At 41.9% G+C, this 20,937-nt stretch overlaps 1 protein-coding gene across 2 annotated transcripts in view; it reads left to right on the top strand.

Moving 5' to 3' along the window:
- Window positions 1–20,937, top strand: part of AGT (angiotensinogen) — a 122,500-nt gene that overhangs the window by 71,355 nt on the left and 30,208 nt on the right. For both annotated transcript variants that reach the window (XM_069234442.1, XM_069234443.1), the window contains one exon: window positions 2,799–3,620. In XM_069234442.1, coding sequence (XP_069090543.1) covers window positions 2,831–3,620 — 790 coding nt within the window. In that variant the 5' untranslated portion in view covers window positions 2,799–2,830. The remainder of the gene's footprint in view (window positions 1–2,798; window positions 3,621–20,937) is intronic.

Below are 20,937 nucleotides of genomic sequence, written 5' to 3'. Positions count from 1 at the left end.
AAATACATTTGTGCTAATACAGATTTCTGCTACACTTGTTTATGCTGTTAGTCCACTAATTCTCTTGAATTAAGAAGAGAGTAGATTAATCTATCATGTAGGCAAAAATTAATAAGCAGTCCGTTAATTTTTTAGAACCCCCATAAAGGATGAACTCTACTCAAGTTTTTATAAGTTAACCTCCAAAGATTATATGTCCAACCTTTTAAATAAAGAATGAACTTCCTACTGAGCAGGTGAGTTGAACCTTGGCAAGCAGGGTGCAATCCACAAGCTCAGCAGACACACGGCCCCCACTTCTCTGTGAGAGGACGACCTGTCCTATATTGAGATTCCTACCTGCCTGGCATGTATCTGATTCTGTTCCTTGATTTGTCCAGTGTGCCGGTTGCACAGAAGGCAGAGATGTTTGCCATACAGATTCCATATTCTTTTGGTTCTGCTTGGCAAATTTGTTTGTAAGACACAAACCCTCACAGTGTTGGGTTGTTTTCCGAAAAACAAAAAATAAATTATGCACTAGGTGGTTTCTCCCAGGGCTGCGATGGATGAAGTAATTTGTATTGTTTCCTGTTCTGGACTACCAAGCTTTTCCAGGCAGCCCAGCCAGGAAAAATGTATGTTGTCCGGCTCACCCTAAATAGAGCAAGTCTTCCAACATATACTGACTGACAGCCTTGTGGTGGACAAGGCACTGGTAAAGTTCTGATGGCAGAGCCAGCTGAGTCTCCTCTGCCAGAAATTCAACATTTGGCTCACTTCTAAATGCGGTGGATAAACGCTAAATTTGGCATGATGGAGCTCTGCTGGTTTTGGAAAGACTCCTGCTCCCCAAACTTTAAATGAGACAGCTTTAGGGCTGAACTGGCCATAGCTGGCATCAGGCATTTCCCCGGGAGGCTGGAAGGGTAGGGGTCTGTTTTGCAGCAATGGGGGTCACCCCCCCCAGCTGATCTGACATAATTGCCAATGCTGGTTTGGGTTCCTAGTCTGGCCCTGGACAGCATGAAATATTTTATGTCTGTAAAAATTTTAAAAAGCAAATGATACTGAAAGATCATTGTGTTTCCTCGCTTGAACCAGGACTGTCCTATGTTGGTACACAAGGTATGGAACCATGCTAGATTTTCAGGATAGCCTCGGTTTAAATAGGTTTAGTCGAAAATGATGGGTTGTTCTGAAATTCTGCCATGGCTCATGATACTACTTACTGCATACAGGTTACTAGAAGGTTTGGAGTTGATGAAAATGTGCCTTCTGAGGGAATTGTGGTTGAGAAGAAAAAGCCTCACAAATCCCATCCGCAATGTCATCCAATCAGAGCAACAAGCCCAAAAAAATGCACCTACTCCTTATCCCAAGTATTTTGTTACATTGTGCTCCCAACCCAAGCACCCGCTGCTCCAAAGGTGCGACCGAGCCGGTCCAAAGTCTATGTATTATAGATGGAGGGGGACCAACAGAGTTCAAGGAAACATAGGACCATCCAAATATCTTTATTTGCTTTCATACATCAAAGAAAAAGAGCCAACGGGTTTCGTTCACTACATGTGAACTTCCTCAGGGCATTAATATTTCCTAATATGTGGGCGATTGTTATAGCCAAATATATCACATTTGTTCGTTTCCCTTATAATGTCTCCTTGAGTAACGTGTGGTGACTCCAATACCATTAATTTCAGAACTCGGTGGCAATGATAAGTCATTCCCCCGAACTATACGATCCCTCAGTAGAACACCATGGTTCCATCCATCTTAATATATCACCTTTTCTGACCTCACTGTGTGGCACTTCAGCACTCTGTTTCTTAAACTAACTTCTGTAGTATCCAGAAAAATATTTAATGTATATTACATTCTAAGTGCATGCACGTTATAATATGCCACACAATGCCCTCTTCAGCAAGGTTTCTGTTGCACTGTAGATGAAGTTTGTCTGAGCTGGTGTGTCTTTAAATTTCCAGTGTTGGATAAGAACTTATTTATAGGTGATGGGAGTTGGAATCTGAGCAGTCATTGGGGGCCATGTTTACGGCAAAGTGGCGCAGTGCAGCACGTCACCTTGCTGTGCTGCACTGTCACTAGGAAAGGGCAGGAATGTGCCATATTTACAGCATACAGCTCATTCCTGTTCTTGCCCCCTGCGCTGGCACACAATGGGTTGCCTAGAGCATATGGGTTGCCTACCACCAATGCAGTAACCCTTGCTCCATGGTGCCAGAGTGCCTGCGTTGCATGCAGGATTATTTCTGTTCAGGAAGGGGCACCTTCCTGCACAAAAACAATCCTTGGTGGCATATTCCTGTATCTTTCTGCAGGAAACATAGAAAGAGGAAATAAAGAAGAGAAATAAAGACATTTCCCCCCTGTTACTCCTCTCCTGGGGAGATGTATCATTTTGGTGTAGTCCCTGTTTTATCAGGTTTGGGAAATCTGGAAATGCATAAAAAACCATGAGAGTTGTGTGGGAAAACCCATGCAAAGCACATGGAACACCTCCCTTGTGCAGAGTACTGCAACACAGAGATTTGGGCTGCAGTGCATTACTCCAGATTTTGTAAGCCATTTAAGGACAGACAAAGTGGCTTTGTGTGGCTTCAAAAATCTGACATAAAGTTTTGCATCATGCATGTACCATGTTGTGTGATTAGTGATCCAGCCTTGAGGGGCAATATGGAAATTCTATATACCAATCTTCCATGTTGTACTACAAAGTGAATTGGATGTAGGCCATTTAGACATTTGAAGACGGATAGGCAAGCAGGTTTCAATAACTTTTATTTTGTTGTTTCTAATAGGTGTCTGAAATTCCCCTTGATCCGGCCTCACCATGAACTCACGACTGATTCTGCTATGCCTTACTGCGTGCATCGCCCTCTCAGTGTGCAACCGTGTTTATGTGCATCCATTCCACTTGTTCGCCTACAACCAGAGCACGTGTGAGAAGCTTGAGAGGGAGAACCAAACTACCAGCGAGGAGAAAATATTCATCCCCATCCTGATTGATTCCAAAAACACAGCCGAAGAGGAAGGCTTGCGAGACCGATTCTCCCTGGAATCACAAAGTCTTGGTCCCAAAGGACACCAGAGGCTGCTCTACTTGACTAAACTAGTGAATATCCTTGGTTTCCGTTTCTTTGGTGCATGGAAAGAAATGCACAAAATGGAAACAGTGCTGTTATCACCCACTAATCTCTATGGGGCCCTGGTCTCATTTTATTTAGGGGCTTCCAAGAACACTTCTGATGATCTTCAGGAGTTTTTGGGGTTCCCATCTGGTGGGTCAAATTGCACATCTAAGCTAGATGGGCACATTGTATTTTCGTCACTGAAAGCCATTGATAGTCTGCTTTTGTCGAAAGAGGACAACATTGATGCTTCAAAGCTGGCCTTCTTATTCGTGACCCCAGGAATGCACTTGTCCGGGGCCTATGTGTATGACCTGGTTCCATCAGCGGACGCCCTGTATGTGAGAGCTGTTGGTTTCTCTGATCCAGCTCAAGCAACAGAAAAAATCAACAGCTTCTTTAACGGAAGAATATCCAGAAAAGGTCGCCCACTTTTGACAAGTGTTGATCCATCTACCACCCTCATGTATGCTAGTTACATGCACTTCAAAGGTAAGAGGGGCAGCCATGATGCTCTGATGGGTTTTCGGAGGGAGGTGCACCACACACACACACAGTTTTGATGAACAATGACATTCTTATTGTCAAGTATTGATGCAAAACGCTGAGGGTCACGTCCTCTCATGATAATATTAATTACAAAGGGGGAGGAAGAGAGAAAGACAGAGAGAGTGACAGAAAGTATGTGAGTGTTAAAGTTCGGCACAAAAATTAATGAATATGTATTGTCATAAATCACAACAGCAGTGACAATATAGACATGGGAGCAGACACAATGCAGCAAGTCCGTCCCAACCAATACAAGCCTAGTGAGTATCTGTTAGCAGAGTCTAGAGGCAAAGGCCAGAAGATCAGCCTTGTCCCCAGCCCAGCTTCAAGTCACTCTTGGGCAGAATAACAGTTTTGGTAATTCCATTAAAAGGCAACCAGTGCATAATGGAATATCTGGGCCTTTAATTTGTGACACCATTTAATAAGGGTTGGACCAGTTACAGCGAGAGGAGGGAGGAGATAAAGCTCCAGCTGGCAGTCTTCGCCCCTCGTTGGCCTACTGCCTCCATACGTATGCTGGTGAGGGTGCATTATTAAAAATGCTATGTGAAGAGCATTTAACTTTGATTATTCCACTCTGTAATATCTGTAACTAGACTAGTTCGGCACCACTAGAATCTCAGCTAGAAAGACAATAATTGCATTCATGTTTTGGGATCAAAATTATCTGTGACACTTTTCTAAATTTTCCCCCATTTGGATGGTTGGGACCTAAAATGATCATGAGGTTTAACCCTGTAGCCTTATTTTCTAGAAAACCCATTCTCAATTTCAAGGTGTAGATGAGAGAGCACACTGCTTAAACTTAAGAATCATCTGCTCAGAGTCTTTAAGCTCATTCACTTTTTGAGCATCACTTCAAATGGGATGCTGACTACTTTAATGTCCTTTTCTGCCCCAGCTATTCTTATGCAAATTGACTCCAAGTGAGTACCTTTTTCAGCGCTGTGTGGTGTCTACTTGAGGACCTTCAGAGCCTTTGTCAACATGGATTCTCCGTGTGTGAGAGCTTCTTCACTTGCACTCATCATCCTTGTTTCCTCTCTCATACACCTAATCATTAAGGGATCTAGCTTTGAAGTCATTTTCTCCTCTTTTCTTTGGCTGCCTGTACCAGTTTGTGTTTGGGTGGCATATGTGCATCTTTGGGGGAGAAATTCTCCTTACCTGATCAAATAATGTGAAAACCACTGCCCCGGTATGCTGTCAAACAGCCCTTAGGAGCAGTCGCTTAGTTAATGTCTGATTTTGTCTCCATTTTGTTTTGGACTTACTACCACTGTCTCATCATAGGGTTTCTGAGCTATTCCGATTTGGAAAACGTCCCAACTTGCTCTACCAGTTTTACCACCACCCTTGTTTTTTATTACCTCATTTTCCAGTCTCTAGTCTCCTGAAAAGGATTTTGGGGAATTCAAGGAAAACGAGACAGACATAGTTCTTCAAGATTATTGATTCCACCAACAGATTCAGCCCAGCAGTCATCAGACAGCCACATCAGCAACTGCTTCCCCAGTCACCAAAGACACATTCAACATTCTTTAGTCCCCATGGTACCCACATATACAAATGAGTCATGGTTAGATGGAACCCTGGTTTAACTAATCAGTTGCAGGTTACAATATATCTCCTTCCTTAAGGAATTTCAAAAGTACTGAGACAAAAAGAAAATACCGGCCAAAAAATGTTGAATGAGGAAGAGAGGGAAAATAGGAGGAAATAAATACAAAAGTACTGAGACAAAAAGAAAATACCGGCCAAAAAATTTTGAATGAGGAAGAGAGGGAAAATAGGAGGAAATAAATACACACTAACCTCCCTAACAGAATACAACACTAGAAACATAGACATAGCCGGTGCAACCTGACGTCAAAGTGGAAAGCACATGAAATGTATGATAAGTTGCCACAAGTCATAGTGCGGGTAGAAAAATACATGACCTGCATGAATAGTCTACTTCAATTCATAATGCAGACTGATCAGCGTAGTCCTTTTATTATGATTCGTAATCCTCAAGAAGTAATGGTCTTCTCTGGATATGAGAAGTACTGGGGATCACTTTGTGACTGGACGGTGCATGATAATGATCAACATGAGACCAACCAGCCCTGTTGAGACACTAAGACGGTGAAAGGGTTGATGATGCTCCAGACAAATCTTGAAGCAAATTACCTTCAGCTCCACATTTAAACAACTTTGACATGCTCCACACCTCACCACCACTCAAAACTAACACATAATTTTACAGGATAATATACTTTGGCCCAAAAAACGTAGGTTTGCCTTTAGATTGCCAAACTACTTTTTTCACAAAAGCGAGCTCTCCCACACCCCATTTCTGGTCACACACACCATGCTTTTCATCAAAACACCTCTTGTACCATCTCTGATTATCCCTCACAGCAAGGAAATCCACCCCCTCATGTTTTATGCAAACCAACCACAATGGGTTGATTTTGGAATCTGCCCATCTACCTTTCAAAAACCAGAATGGTGATACATTATTAGTTATATTGTTGGGAAGATTCTGATGCATCCACAACTTCTCTCGAATAACTGCTTTTAGAGGTACCTTGATCTCCAAAGCAGATTGAACACACACCCTCACAAAGCGATCCATGCTTTCTACCAGCTATTGGCCTATGGAGAATACAAGGTGGTGTGGTGATGTACAATGGCAAGGCCTTCTAAAAATTCTTTCATCTCAATGGGCAAAGATTGGACTCCATCGTCAGTGATAATGGTCTTGGGTATTGTTGGAAATGGGATCTCTAGTCGGCAGTCAGTTCACCACCTGTCCATGTGAGGACCCTCACTCTAGTCAGGGTAGACAGATGCCCAGCTCAGATAACCCCTGCTCTCCCCCTTGGGTAGCTTAGCACAAGCAGTCAGGCTAATCTCAGAGGCAATGTGTAAAGTATTTGTACCAACACACACAGTAACACAGTGAAAACACCACAAAAGGACTCCACATCAGTTTAGAAAAATAGCCAATATTTATCTAAATCAAACAAGGCCAAAACAGCAAAAATCCAACATACACAAGCAAAGATATGAATTTTTAAAGTAAAAAAGAGTCTTAATCTACAGAAATCAATGGATGCATTGTTTTAGAACAAAGTACCTGGTGTGCATCAAAAATAAAGCTGCACAGGTGGGCGTTCGTCAGAAAAGCATGTGATGCGTTGATTCCTTCCTTGCAATTGAGGCCGTCTGTTGCTTCTTTATCCTCTGGTTAAGCAATGCAACGGTTCTTCCCATGCAGCGAAGGGATGCTTCGATGTCCGGACAAACAGCCTCAGGTCTGTGCTGTGATGTTGCAGATTTTGACGCCCAGGGACAATGCATGGTAAATCTGGATGCACAACAGCAATGAATCGGTGTTGAGCTGGTTATGTATGTATGTACTGAGTATTTATAAAGCGCATTCCGGCCCTAGGGCATCGAAGCGCTAACTGGATGAGGCTGTGTCCACTAACGGGGAGACTCCAAATCTTATCGCGGGAAGAGCCAGGTTTTAACCAGTCTCCTAAATGTCAGATAATTATGTTCTAGCCTTAATTCCAGTGGGAGTGAGTTCCAGACTTTTGCAGCTGCGATAGTGAACGCTCTGTCTCCCCACTTCGCCTTTTTGGTACGGGAAGTTTGAATTCGATCGGCGGAGGCAGATCACAACAGCCTTTTAGGTCTATACCATTGCAGCTTGGTGGTCAATGCTTTAGGCCCAATCCCATGGACGGCCTTGTGAGTAACACAGAGAGCCTTAAAAGAGATCTGCTGGGCCACCGGAAGCCAGTTTTGAGGCACTTCTTAACAGAGGCCACGCGGGACAGCTTCAGTAGAAGCATAGCAGCAGTGTTCTGCATCAACTGCAGCTTATTTAGCGATTCTTTATCCAGGTTGAGCAGAAGCGCATTCCCGTAATCCAATCTGGAGATGACCAGGGCCAAAGTAGCAGTAATTCTGCAAGATTGTGGAATAAAAGGAAAGACTTTTTTTAATTTCTTCAGAGTCCACATGCAGGTTTTGATTATCTGATTGACTTGGGGTTTAAATGGCAGTTGATCGTCGAACAATAATCCTAAATTCCTAGAGGTAGACCTTGGCACAGGAAGAGTGCCACACTCTTTGGGCCACCAATGGAAGACCAGTGTTCCCTCTTGATTCCAAAGCACAGAATCTCAGTTTTTTCGCAATTTAGTTTTAGCCAATTGGCCTTCATCCAGCTGTTCACTGCTATCATGCAGGCGTTAAAGCGGGTTGCCACTTCCTCCATGTCTTTGTTAATCGAGATGATAATCTGAGTATCATCTGCATAGGAAGTTGGGATAAAACCGATTTCACTGTGCTGTGTCGATTTTTCAGCTGCGATGCAGGCACAGCATTGATTTTTCTGACGCTAGGCTCCAGTGCATGCATTTTCTCTCCTTCCACAGACCAAGGGACTGGATGTGGCACCACTCTGCAAGTCAGGGGGTCTCGGCAAGAGAGCCTGGATGCTGGCAGATGAAATCCTTGATGCCCCTGAGACTTCTTAACAGGAAGCAAGTTCAGTCCAAGCCCTCAGGGTAATCTTCACAAGCAGGATACACAGCAAAGTCCAGTCTTTGTCCTCTTTAAGGCAGAAGCAGCAACTGCAGGCCAACCCAGCTAAGCAAACACAGCAAAGGTGCAGTACTCCTCCTCCAGCTCTTCAGCTCCTCTACTCGGCAGGGATTCCTCTTGATCCAGAAGTGTTCTAAAGAATCTGGGGTTTTGGACCACTACTTATACTCATTTCTGCCTTTGAAGTAGCCAAATTCCAAGAATAGTATTTGTAGTGTACAAGACTCTGCCTCTTCGTGGACATGCCCCAGACACTCTCTAGGGGGTTGGAGTCAGTATTGTGTGAGGGCAGGCACAGCCCTTTTAAGTGCAGGTGCTGGCTCCTCCCTACCCACTCTAGCCCAGGATTACTCATCAGAATATGCAGGACACAACACAGCTCCCTTTCTGTCACTGTCTAGAGTGCATTTACAAACAGCCCAACTGTTAGTTTGACCCAAACGTGGATTCCACAGACAGGCAGAGGCACAGAATGGTTAAGCAAGAAAATGCCCACTTTCTAAAAGTAAACAAACACAAATGATGGACGGAATGCGGAAACATTCACCCCTAGTCACAGATCTGGGTTTAATTAATCAATTGCTCACCATGCCACCTCAGTTTGGTCAGGGAGGACCTGGCCTGGCAGTTCGGGCTGGACTGTTCCCATGGTGAACGGGGTCAAGACTGATTTCCATATGGCTGGGTCCAAACTTGGGTGGCACAGTGAGCAAAATAATTGATGGACTAAACCCAGATCTGTGACTGGGGTGAATGTTTGATTGGTTCCGCATTCCGTCCATCATTTGGGTTTGTTTACTTTCTAAAAGTGGCACTTTCAAGCAGACAATCTAAAAACGAACTATACTAAACGATGTATTTTTAAATTGTGAGTTCAGAGACCCCAAACTCCACATCTCTATCTGCTTCCAATGGGAAACTGCACGTAAAAGATATTTAAATGCAGTGCCCATGTTAACCTATGGAGGAGAAGGCCTTGCAAAAGTGAAAAACAAATTTGGCAGTGTTTCACTATCAGGACATGTAAAACACGCCAGTACATGTCATACCTTTTAAATACACTGCACCCTGCCCATGGGGCTGCCTAGGGCCTACCTTAGGGGTGACTAACATGTAGTGAACGGGAAGGTTTGGGCCCAGCAAGTGGGTACACTTACCAGGTAGAATTGGCAGTGCAAGACTGCACACACAAATACTGCAGTGGCAGGTGAGAGACAAGCTTACAGGGCTACTCATTTGGGTGGCACAATCAGTGCTGCAGGCCCACTAGTGCAGTTTACTAGGGACTCACTAGTAAATCAAATATGCCAATCACAGATAGCCAATCATAATCACAATTTATACAGGGAGCACTTCCACTTTAACACTGGTCAGCAGTGGTAACGTGCCCAAAGTACCAAAAACTAGCAAAAACAAAGTCCAGCACACAGTCAGAAATAGAGGAAGCAAATGCAAAAAGACAGGGGAAACCACACGAAGGATGCCAGGTTAAACAGGTATGTTCTCACATGCAAAGCCATCCCTCAGAAATTCCAAGACAGTGTGCAACTGGTGGTTATACAATTTGTACACAACAAGCAGAAACCCATTTAGAAGTATAATCAACAAGAACATACCTTTCACCAGGTAGCAGTAATTCAAAAGAGTCAACTATTTCTAACCCTAACTTGTTCCAAGGCTTCACAGGAATTTCAACAAATGACAGCGGAGTAGTCCTCACCCACCTGGACTTACATTCCTCGTACATTGAAGACAATGTCTCACTGCACACTCAACCTGTCTGCCCAACCCAGACCACCAATAGAGTTCTCTTACTCTTGCTTTGGTTAAGTTTCTTCAGAAATGCCCCTTATGGGCAAGATTGATCATTCTCTCCCATAGACCTACTGGCGGAACCAACCAAGTCCACGGTAAAGCTCCCCATTCACAACGCATAACTCATCTCTGACATTCCCAAAAAACGTATTTCAGATTGGGCAAACCTGCCACCACATACTTCCTTTACATCATCCTTAGCCACTTCAGTATCCCATTCCTTTTTTCATACAGCCGGCTTGTTAACCCACATTATAGTAATGTCTGCATCCATCAAAACTGATTTATCCACAGGTAACCTTAACAAGCAGTCTGCTGGAACTTTCTTAGGCTGAAGAATATACGCCACATTAAAACTGAACTCAGTCAGACTTTCAACCCACCTTTTGATCTGTAGAGTGGTGTTCTCAATATCTCTGCAGCCTCACAAGGGCCTATGATTGGATCTCAGCACAAATGGTAAACTCCACAAGAAAAACCTGAAATGATGCACTGCTAGCATACATGCCAAAGCCTCCCATTCACTAACATAATATTTTTCCCTTGCCCTCTTAAGTGAACATGACACAAAACCACAAGCCTTTCCTCACCATCACTTACTAGGGATAAAACCACCCCAAGACTAGCCTTTGTCATGAGAATGTTTTTTAGAAACAACAAAATGTCCTAGGATTGGCTTTCTACCAAATTCAACATTAATGATCTTAAAAGCTTCTTCGCAATCTTTGGACCAATCAACACTTGCACCCATTTAGAGCTTACTTGGGATAAAACCACCCCAAGACCTTTCAAGCTAGCCTTTGTCATGAGAATGGTTTTTAGAAACAACAAAATGCCCTAGGATTGGCTTTCTACCAATTTCAACGTTAATGATCTTAAAAGCTTCTTCGCAATCTTTGGACCAATCAACACTTGCACCCATTTAGAACTGGAGTCTGATAGTTTGTACCACACTTGCAAAATTCAGATCAAATTTGGAACAGTAGTCTGCCAGACTCAGGAACAACCTAACCTGATCTTTATCAGTTTGGGATGGTGCTGCAATGAAGGAGTTAGCCAAATCTAACTTTGGGCACATACCATTACTTGATACATTATGGCCTAAATATGAGACTGTGCTCAAACCAAACTTGCACTTTTCTTTTCTTAGCGTAAATTCTCTGTCTCTAAACCTGGTGAATACTCATTGCAGTATCTCATCAGGACCCTGTGTGTCCTTCCCATACACTAGGATGTCATCCTGAAAAAACATTACAGATTCTGTTCCTTTCAACATATCCTTCACATGTCTCTGGATACATGTGGCCATTGAAGCCTGGTCAAATGGTAACCTCAAAAATCTGGAAGCACCAAAAGGTGTGACAGAGGACGTGAACGCTCTGAAGTGCTCATGTACTGGTATTTGATGGTAAGCAGTTGAAAGATTCATGACACTGAAAGTACAAGCAACTTTTTGTATAGCCAAAGCCTCAGTGATATAAGCTAAGGGCTGACAATCAACCCAGGTGCTTTGGTTTAGATCTCTAGATCAACCCACATTTTCAGCATGTTACCATTGTCCATAGGAGCCAACCACTCTGAGGATTCTGTTCTCTCAACCACCCCATCGGTAGCCACCTATCCAAGTCTTCTTGCATAAGGTTTGGTACTCTTCTCACTTTATGTACTATAGGCTTCACATTCTTCTTTAATTATTCTTTGTGTGAAAACTTTCAACTAGCCAAGTTCATCCTTAGACACATTAAAAACTCCTCGACTATTTCAACATTCAGCCCAATGATACCAATCAAAAGAACTTGATCATGGAAATTGGGATTGAGAGCACCACACCAGAAGATTATCACCATGCTTAGCTACGTAAATCTTTCTCACACACTCCCTCGCCTTGGAGTTAATGTTAATTACAGTATAACCAATTAGATCAATCTTCATTCCCCAATTTCCCTCTGGCTTTATGTCAGGCAGTAACAATGCAATATTTTCACTTCCATATATCTTCCCACAATTCTTATTCCCCACCAGGATAAAAAGGGAACCTGAATCAGCTAGCACTATTAGATTTCTTCCACCAATTATAATCTCGCATTCAGGCAGAATGATACACCCATCATCAACCTCTAAGTCTACTTGTTTGACACTCACCAACGAAAACACAGCTTGCAAAATTGCTTTTTGACTCAATTCAGAGATTTCAGTCACACTATGTCCTTTTGCATTCTTACACATGCGGGCAAAATGCCTTATCTAACCACAATGACAGCAAATAGAATTACATGCATAGCAATTAGAGTTCTTCAAAAGATGTTAGGATTGCCACACTTGAAACATTTAAAGCAGAAAGTCTTCCCAAAATTCAAATTGACTTTGGGTCCATCACACATTACTTTTTGCATAACACTGTTGTTGCTGTCAATAACTTTTTTTTCCAATGCTAGACTGGTAATTGTTCCCACAGATTGTGTAAGTGTCTTCGATACTCTCAACTATGTCCAAAGCTTGCATCAGACTGGGATTTTTGGGCTAATTGTTTTTTCTTGTACAACCATTTCCACAGCATTCTCAGACATCCTGGTGGAAATCTATGTTATACATAGATTGTCTTGGTGAATATTTTTGATAATCTCCAAAAATATGTAAATCTACACAAAGTGTCAGTGTAAGCCTCCATGTGTAGATTTTCACACATTTCAACGTCTTTTTTTAAAGAGGCCCTAAATCTACACTCATAGTAGTTGCAGAGCTAGACAATGTTTAAGCCAGCGCTTTACTGCTTTGTGTCCCTGCCCACATTACTGACCCTTTAAACATATTAAAAGCAGAATTACAGATTTGTAGCCACCAAGTGGCCTCATGTGTGCCATCTTCAAGCACTCAAGGTTTTCTAACCACAGGAGGTTGCCCGTTGTGACATTTGCACTCATACCTCTAATAATAAAAGCAAAACTACTAGACCCAGAACGGAATTTGTTGTTGGCTAAAAACCAGGTCTAATTGAAAGTGTCACATTTCTGAAGGCACCACTTGGCAACTATGCAGAAAAGTACTTTGGTAGACCCAAAAGTCAATCAATAAGCATGTTATCAGGCACCAAGGTAGCTGCGGGGACATTTCATACTTCAGTGTGGCCAAATAAAATGCTCTACGACAATGACCACAAGGTAGGTCCTCCTTTTTTTTTAAAGTCTCACCTAAATACAGCTTCAGGTATTTTTGGCAAACACCTACAGTATCCAACATAAACACAATATAGCCTTACAGTATGCTTTGTCTCTGCTCTTTGCTCATCATTCAATGATTATCTTATCTAGCTCATTTACCTACTTATGATTTAAAGTAGTTCTGCTCTATTCTTGTGTTTGTCCAGCACAAGAAGCATTTCGGTCTCACAGTGTTTTAATTGGATGAGTTGTATCTTTCCATCAGGGTTGGCTCCTCTGCTAAGGTGGAGGAGCGTCGCTCGGCTGCTTTTAAGCAGAAGGGGAAAGAAAAATAAAATTATAATAACAAAGTGTTATTATCATTTTATTTTTCCAGGGAGCTGGATGAGGGTGTGGCAGGGTGGGTCTGGGCTGGGCTGGAGGGAGCCGGAGGAGGGCTGGAGGGAGGAGTGGAGTGCATAATAAGTGTGCATGTCTGTTTGGCTGGCCGTGTTGGGCTGACCAAACAGACATGCGCACTTTTCATTTCTCCACCCAGCTGTATTGAACAGCCGGGTGGAAAAAGTGCACAGGCTTCCACTCCCTGTGTGAGCGCTTTCACACCAATCACATCTCAGGAAGAAAGGTAAGTGGGGTTTTTTCTTTATTTTTTTATTCTGCCTCACCACCCCAGTTCAGTGGCAGCCGCCACTGCTTTCCACTGCTGATGTCAGATTCTTCCATTACAGTGCATGAGCTAATATTTTCTCTGTGTATCTATCCTTGTTCCTCCCCTCTTCTTTGGCCTCCCACTCTCTTGATAATTAGTCTCCCCTATGCCAACCTCCCTCCCCACCTCACCTCATTCTGTCATCACTTCCCACTGATGTACCAGTGGTCAGCCTTCTTCAAAATAGATTTAAAATCACTTTAAAAAGCCACCCATGTTAGCACATGTGCAGCAGTCATCTTGCAATTTTTTTCTTCTGTTTTAAGGATGGCATGTGTACCCAATTTGAATAATTTTTCCTAAAGCTGAAGGAAAACCATTTCAAGATGGCCACTGGACATGTGTGGTGACCATATTGGAACAGTTTTTATTTTTGTTATGAAAAACCATGCAAAGCTGGCCTCTGAACTTCTATGCCCTAGCACAGTGGCAAAGTGGTTGAAAACACGTGAGACCTATTGATATTTGTGACTGTTTTAGTGTTTGCAGTTAAGAAACACAACTAAAACCTCAAGACAAAGAACGTTTTCTATCACTGTGGCTCCTGCAACAGTATGCTAGTCTAGTTTACTTGAAGGTAATATTTATATTTCATTGTGGCACACCAAACCAGGTTCACGTATTCATGCATCCACTGATTTATTCAGAAATGAAGCGGTATATTATTAGTGGTTTGGCCATACCTGCACCACACAACATGGTACATGCGTGGCACAAACCACTAAGTCATATTTTTGAAGCCACACATGGCCACTTTGCGTGGCTTTGAATGGTTTAAAAAATATGGAGTAAGACAAGGCAGCGCAAATTGCTGCATTGACGTACTCTTACAAGGGAGCCTTTCCATGGGTGTTCCCATGCAACTCCCATGTTTTTTTGCATTTCCAGAATTTCCAAACCTGGTAAACCTGTAAATGCGCAAAAATGATACACCTCCCCAGGAGAGGCATAACAAGGAGAGGTATCTTTATTTCCATCATGTTTTCCTCTTTCTATGTGTGCTGCATGGTGCAGCACACATAGAAAGAGGAAAAGGTCTCTCAGGATTGTTTGTTGAGCAGGAAGGTGCCCCTCCCTGCACAAAAGCAATCCTGCAAGCAACACTAGCATCCTTGCACCATGATAGAAGGGTGCCTGTGTTGGCAATAGGCTGCCAAAAAGGTGCCAGCTTAGGGAGAAAGGACAAGAATGCACCATGTTGGATCAAAATGGCATATTCTTGCCCTTCCCTGTGACGCAGGGCAGCTCAGCAAGGTGATGACCATTTCCAAGTGTAAATTTACTACAAAGTGTAGACTTACATTCCTACACCCTTTAAACAGACGATGGAGTCAAAGTTACGAATATAACTTACAAGTAGTAACTTTGCACACATAGACTTAGGTCTGCGCCACCTGGGAGGAGATCCCTCTATGATAAAGAACAGGGAATTTATTTATTTTTATTAAACTTTTTAAAAAAGTAAAATATTTTTAGTTAAATTTTATTGTACATTAATTTTGCATTTGTATTTTAAATGTATAACAAAATAATTGTGAATTAAATATTTATGGGAGACGATGGTAGAACATCTGTTCCCCTAGTTTCTAACCATGTGTAACCAGTCCTTGAAGAAGGGGCTGGTCCACGTTTATGGAAAAGGGCTGTAGTATTTCTACTCTTAAAAACGTTACAGACCCTTTAGGTCACAGCAGCTTTGCTCAATCCCTCAGTTGCCTTTCCCGGCTAAAATCTTAGTTCTGGAAATGCACCTTCTCCTGGATGAGGGAGACAAGCCGTTATCAGGCGTTTTATGGAACTGACTCTGCACTGGTGTCAGCCCTGGATGAACTGTGGATGGCAGTAGATCGTGGTCAAATGGTGGCTTTAGTATTACTTGACCTATCAGCCATCTTTGACGCGATTAATCACAAGATCCTGGCTTCCAGATTATTAGAGATCAGAAGAGCGGACGAGCACTTGTTTGGATTCAATCCTATCTAGAAGATAGAAAACAAGCTATATAACTATTCCCTTTCCACTCTGCCTCAGAACCATGGAACATGGGGCACCTCAGTGTTCAGCTCCAAGTCCAACTCTGTTTATTGTCTATCAGCGTCCTCCTGTACTTATCAGATGATATGGCATGAATTTTATTAACTTAACTGATGACAACCAGATAATTCTATCTTTGGATGATTCCTTGCCTTAAATGTCCAGCTTTTATGAAATTCCCAAATAATTCCAGTACTTTTCGGGATCTGTAACTGTCGCTGTTTCTTGAGAATACTCACATGTGTGAGTATTTTGCGTTGAAAGTATAGAGACACTCATTTCTACTTACAGAAATGTGACAAGAAAGTGCATTTAGAGAAACCCTTTTCCATATACCTTTATCAATTTTCGGGATGCCCCCTCCCTAGCCCAGCTCCCAAAATATTTCTAATCCATACCCTGATAGGAATATATCTGTGAACAATTTCGGGATGAAAAATACCAGACTTTTGTGGACACCCACAAACTCAGCTTTTTTGGACACCCACAAACTCGCAAGTTTGTGTGTGTTTAGTTTTTGCAGGTGGACTCTCAGGAATGAACATAAAGCTGCCCCTGTAAGCACATTAACCCAGCATAATTCTGCAATTCGAGTGAATTTTCTGTGAGAAAATCTCATACATACGGATTCAACTCAACAAATCCTTACTCTGAATTCCACAGAAAATGCCTCAATCAACATCTTCCATTTAAAATAAGATAAATACAAAAACAAAAAGAATTTATACTGAAAAACAAAAAGACAAAGCAAATGCCCATAGGATGACACCATGAATCAAGAGGACCATTTCAGACCCACCACAACCATACGTCTCCCCACTTTTTCATCTACCTGTACCCTGCAGCTTTGCGGCTTAGTTCAAGATGCCAACGTTCACATACAAACACGGGCTACAAGTTCTCATCACAATAACTCACAATATGGTATAAGATAGTCTATTACATGCATTGTGCAGATTATATTTTAACATTTTCTGCCATATCTATCATTGCATATCTAAAAACAATCACATTGTGCCCGTTTCATCTATTAGTGACTTTACTTTCACAGATTCTAAGATCAACTACCTGTCAACTCACTGCACACCAGAAAGAAATAACAAAACAATTTCTGGTCACTTATCACTCATGAAACTAAACTTGTAAATAATTATAACAATGGAAGTGAAAAAGTGGTTACTCTTGGAGTGCTAATTTTCTGTCATCTTCTTGGCCATTACGTTCTTCTTTTCCCCTTCCTTTGTGAACGTTTGCCACAGAAAGGCCATTAAGATTAAAATGCCATCAACTTTGGATGGCTAGGGTTTAAATGCCATCTACTTTGGATGGCTAGGGTTATGTTTTCTTTAAACCTGACAAATAACTTAATTCACCCTGGCTTCTAGAAATGCCCCAGTTTTAGTTGAATACAGATCCACCTAGGCTTTATTAATCTCGATGTCTGGAGAAGGTCTGATGCAACAGCATAAATGGACATCTGACCAAGGACTGGACACTGGAGACTGTTGGCCACAAATCCAGGGCTCTCTACAGGAAACCTGCTACTATTGCAAGTGGAAAGCTTACTGCTTGTATGTGGGAAGGATGAAGATACAGACAGGGAGTACAAGAAGTAAAACCTAATGGACAAAAACCTTCATGGTGGTCATCTTAAGGAAGTGATCCTCCCAGGAGCCAAAAGTGGTGTGCAGGCCAAACTCAAGACATCTACTTTTCAAGATGGTTGAGCATCTGCCGGAGTTTAATAGTATCAAGGTCCTTGGAGACCAGTGGTATATCATTGCACCCACAATGTGTACTTCCCAATGAACACAAACTGCCCAGGGCTTGGTGAGAAGATTGGATAGGACTGGATCTAAGAAGCAGTGTGGTGAAATCCACACGCAAGATGTAGATAAATAGAAGCCTGGAAATGATGTCCATGCTGTTCTTTGTAAACCCCCAAAGAGGAATGACCTGTAAAAAAAATAGATTCCCATGAGTGAGATCTTCATTTCAGGTTTTGTGGGATGAGAGAGACATGGTGGAGCAAGGACAACCCAGAGGAGATTGTATCTGTATTAAATGTACATAAAGGAGATAAATATGTTTTTTCTGGGATTTTCACTGACTTAGTTCATGGTGGGCTCAGAATTCCAGGAGAGGGGTCTGTGAAGGCAGCTTGAACAGTGCTAATACATGTAGTTGCATCCGCAGTCAGTTGTGGCCTTTGGTGATAGATTATCCTGAATATAAGTAGACTCTTGAAATACCAGTACCAAGTTTCTAATTTGCTATATGAAGAAAAATATCTCTACTCAGGCACAGCACTTGTAAAAAAAGGACAACTTGCATAGGTGCACCTACAACAGAAATTGTGCGGTCGCACCCACTCTTATTGGGTAGGCCATAACATGACAAATTACATTATTCTCCCTAATTTCAATATGTATGATTCTACAATTCTTTAGCCCGATTTTGACAGTGACAGTTTAAATAATTACAGGGTTGGTACTGATTTTCCACTTTCCCACAGAGACAGAATCAAAGTAGCAAACTACGTGTTTGCATATTTATGTTCACCCAGTTGATCTATATACTGTGAGGCTTTGCATAGGTATAGTAGAGAATCTGTGCACCAGCCATTATCTTAATATATTGACTTCAAAATGTAGCAGTATTCATATCATAGCAGCTCACTTTAGAGGCATTATTATGTTTTACATTTCTAAAATTAAATTACAGCTATATACTCATCAGTGAAATCATGGATGATTAATTCCTGAGGTTGTCATAACTTTATCAAATCAACATTTGTAATTAATTCTCAAATAATATTTCAGTGATGATCTTGCATCAGGTTACTGAAAAATATTAGTTCATCTATAATGATAATCACAGTTCACCTTTATTTTTTCAAGTATTTAATCTGTGCACATTGCTTGTGAGTCAACTATTACTACTCTTCAATACTCTGTACCTTATAAAAGTGTCATTCACTATTGTAAAGCACAAGTGGGTAGAGATTCCTTATGTCATTAACCTGCAATCCTAGAAAAAAATGTTTTTGGGTTGAAAAATGTCTCGGGCTTTTGAAGAAATAATCTTCACTGAAATACTCTCACAACGTGTTGTAATAAGATATAGATTGTGTCCTTTCAATATGACAATTTTCACAAATATTGATATCCAGTCTTTCCCTATCATGGATTGTATCAGCCTTTAAAAAGTCCCAGGCATGCCAGCCCTAGGGGGTGAACCACGTGTTGGCTGTTTGTCTATCATCATGTAAAGATTTTGATGTCTTAAGCTAATTGAAATAAAACAGGAGCAAACAGAAGGACTCTTGGATATCAATATTTGTGAGAATAGTCATATTCAAAGAGCATAACCTATCTCCTATTACCATATATTTTTACATTGTGGATGTCAAAGGGTTAATCCACTCAATAGGTTGACCCGCTTGGAATTCGTATTTGGGGCCCTGTCCCAGTTGACGTAATCCCTAGAATCTTACACTCCTACTTCCAGAGGCTTCTCGCAATGTGTTGTCCTTCAAAGTGTTTTTTCATTTGAAACAAAAATCCAATGCGGAAGTGAAAAAACATTTTCTCCACAAGCCAAACCACTAGAAAAATTAACTTAAAGCTTTTTTCTTCTAAGACGATGACCTTTGTACAGATAAAATAAACTTTCACTGGACAAATTTCAATGTCAAAACCATAAAGATTTATGCAAATTTAAGAATAATTACAGAATACAAAGGTCATTTGTTCAATTCAAATCAAGTAAACCTCCAAAGCAAGTAAATAGTCAGAACTAAAGCTTAGTTCGGCAAGAGGACTAACATGAATTTAATCAGTTCAAAAGTCAGGGAAGTTTAATGGCCTCATTTACAAGAATCTGACACAATGGCTCAGATGTGTCGGATTTCTTGCGCTGCCCTACTACCCCCTAACAATGCCGTGGATGTGCTGTATTTACAATACAGAGCTCCATGGAGCACGTTTTTAAAGGTGCGTCCAAAATTCTGATGCATCAGTGGTGTTAAACTCACACAATGCTAGACTAGAGTCCAAAAAATGACACTACTCTAGCAATGCCAGGAGTGCCCCATTGAGAAAAGCCCTGCATCAGTTTTACATCCGCTCTGAGCAGGCAGTAAAATGCTGACGTAGTGAAGTCATAGAATGACGCAGTGAAATGATGTAAATTTCACTGCATCAGTTCTGCGTGGCTTTTTGCCTGGAAATGCCTGCCTTGCATACATTAGACTTGGCGCAGGGATAATGAGACGCAAGGCTTTACAAACTGATGCATTGGACCTAAGGCATCAGTTTGTAAATGTGAGCAGTGTAGGGTACTGCTTGCTCCACCACTGCATCAAAATAAATTATGTAAGAGTGGCGGAAAGGCCTTGTAAATGAAGCCCTAAGTAAAAAATTAATAGACAGACCAGCGTGGAGCTTGCCTTTCAAGAAAGTAAACAAAAAAGTGTAAATACAAATCAACAAGCAGGATGACATAGAGGTTGCTCGGTTTAAAGGTAAGAAAAGTCTAGCATACATCCCAAAAAGAGCACATTCTATAAGTCACAGGCAGTGAGAGCCATTTACTCAACGTGGTGTGGTCTAACATTAAAGGGCATATGTAAAGAAATGGCTCCCTGTTGCAGTTACCCCCCACTTTTTGCCTGATACTGATGCTGACTTGACTGAGAAGTGTGCTGGGACCCTGCTAACCAGGCCCCAGCACCAGTGTTCTTTCACCTAAAATGTACCATTGTTTCCACAATTGGCACAACCCTGGCACCTAGGTAAGTCCCTTGTAACTGGTACCCCTGGTACCAAGGGCCCTGATGCCAGGGAAGGTCTCTAAGGGCTGCAGCATGTCTTATGCCACCCTAGGGACCCCTCACTCAGCACAGACACACTGCTTGCCAGCTTGTGTGTGCTGA

This window comes from Pleurodeles waltl, chromosome 5 (genome assembly GCF_031143425.1).
Source record: "Pleurodeles waltl isolate 20211129_DDA chromosome 5, aPleWal1.hap1.20221129, whole genome shotgun sequence".
In the NCBI taxonomy this organism is placed as follows: Eukaryota; Metazoa; Chordata; class Amphibia; order Caudata; family Salamandridae; genus Pleurodeles; species Pleurodeles waltl.
This window is presented reverse-complemented; position numbering and strand designations above follow the sequence as displayed.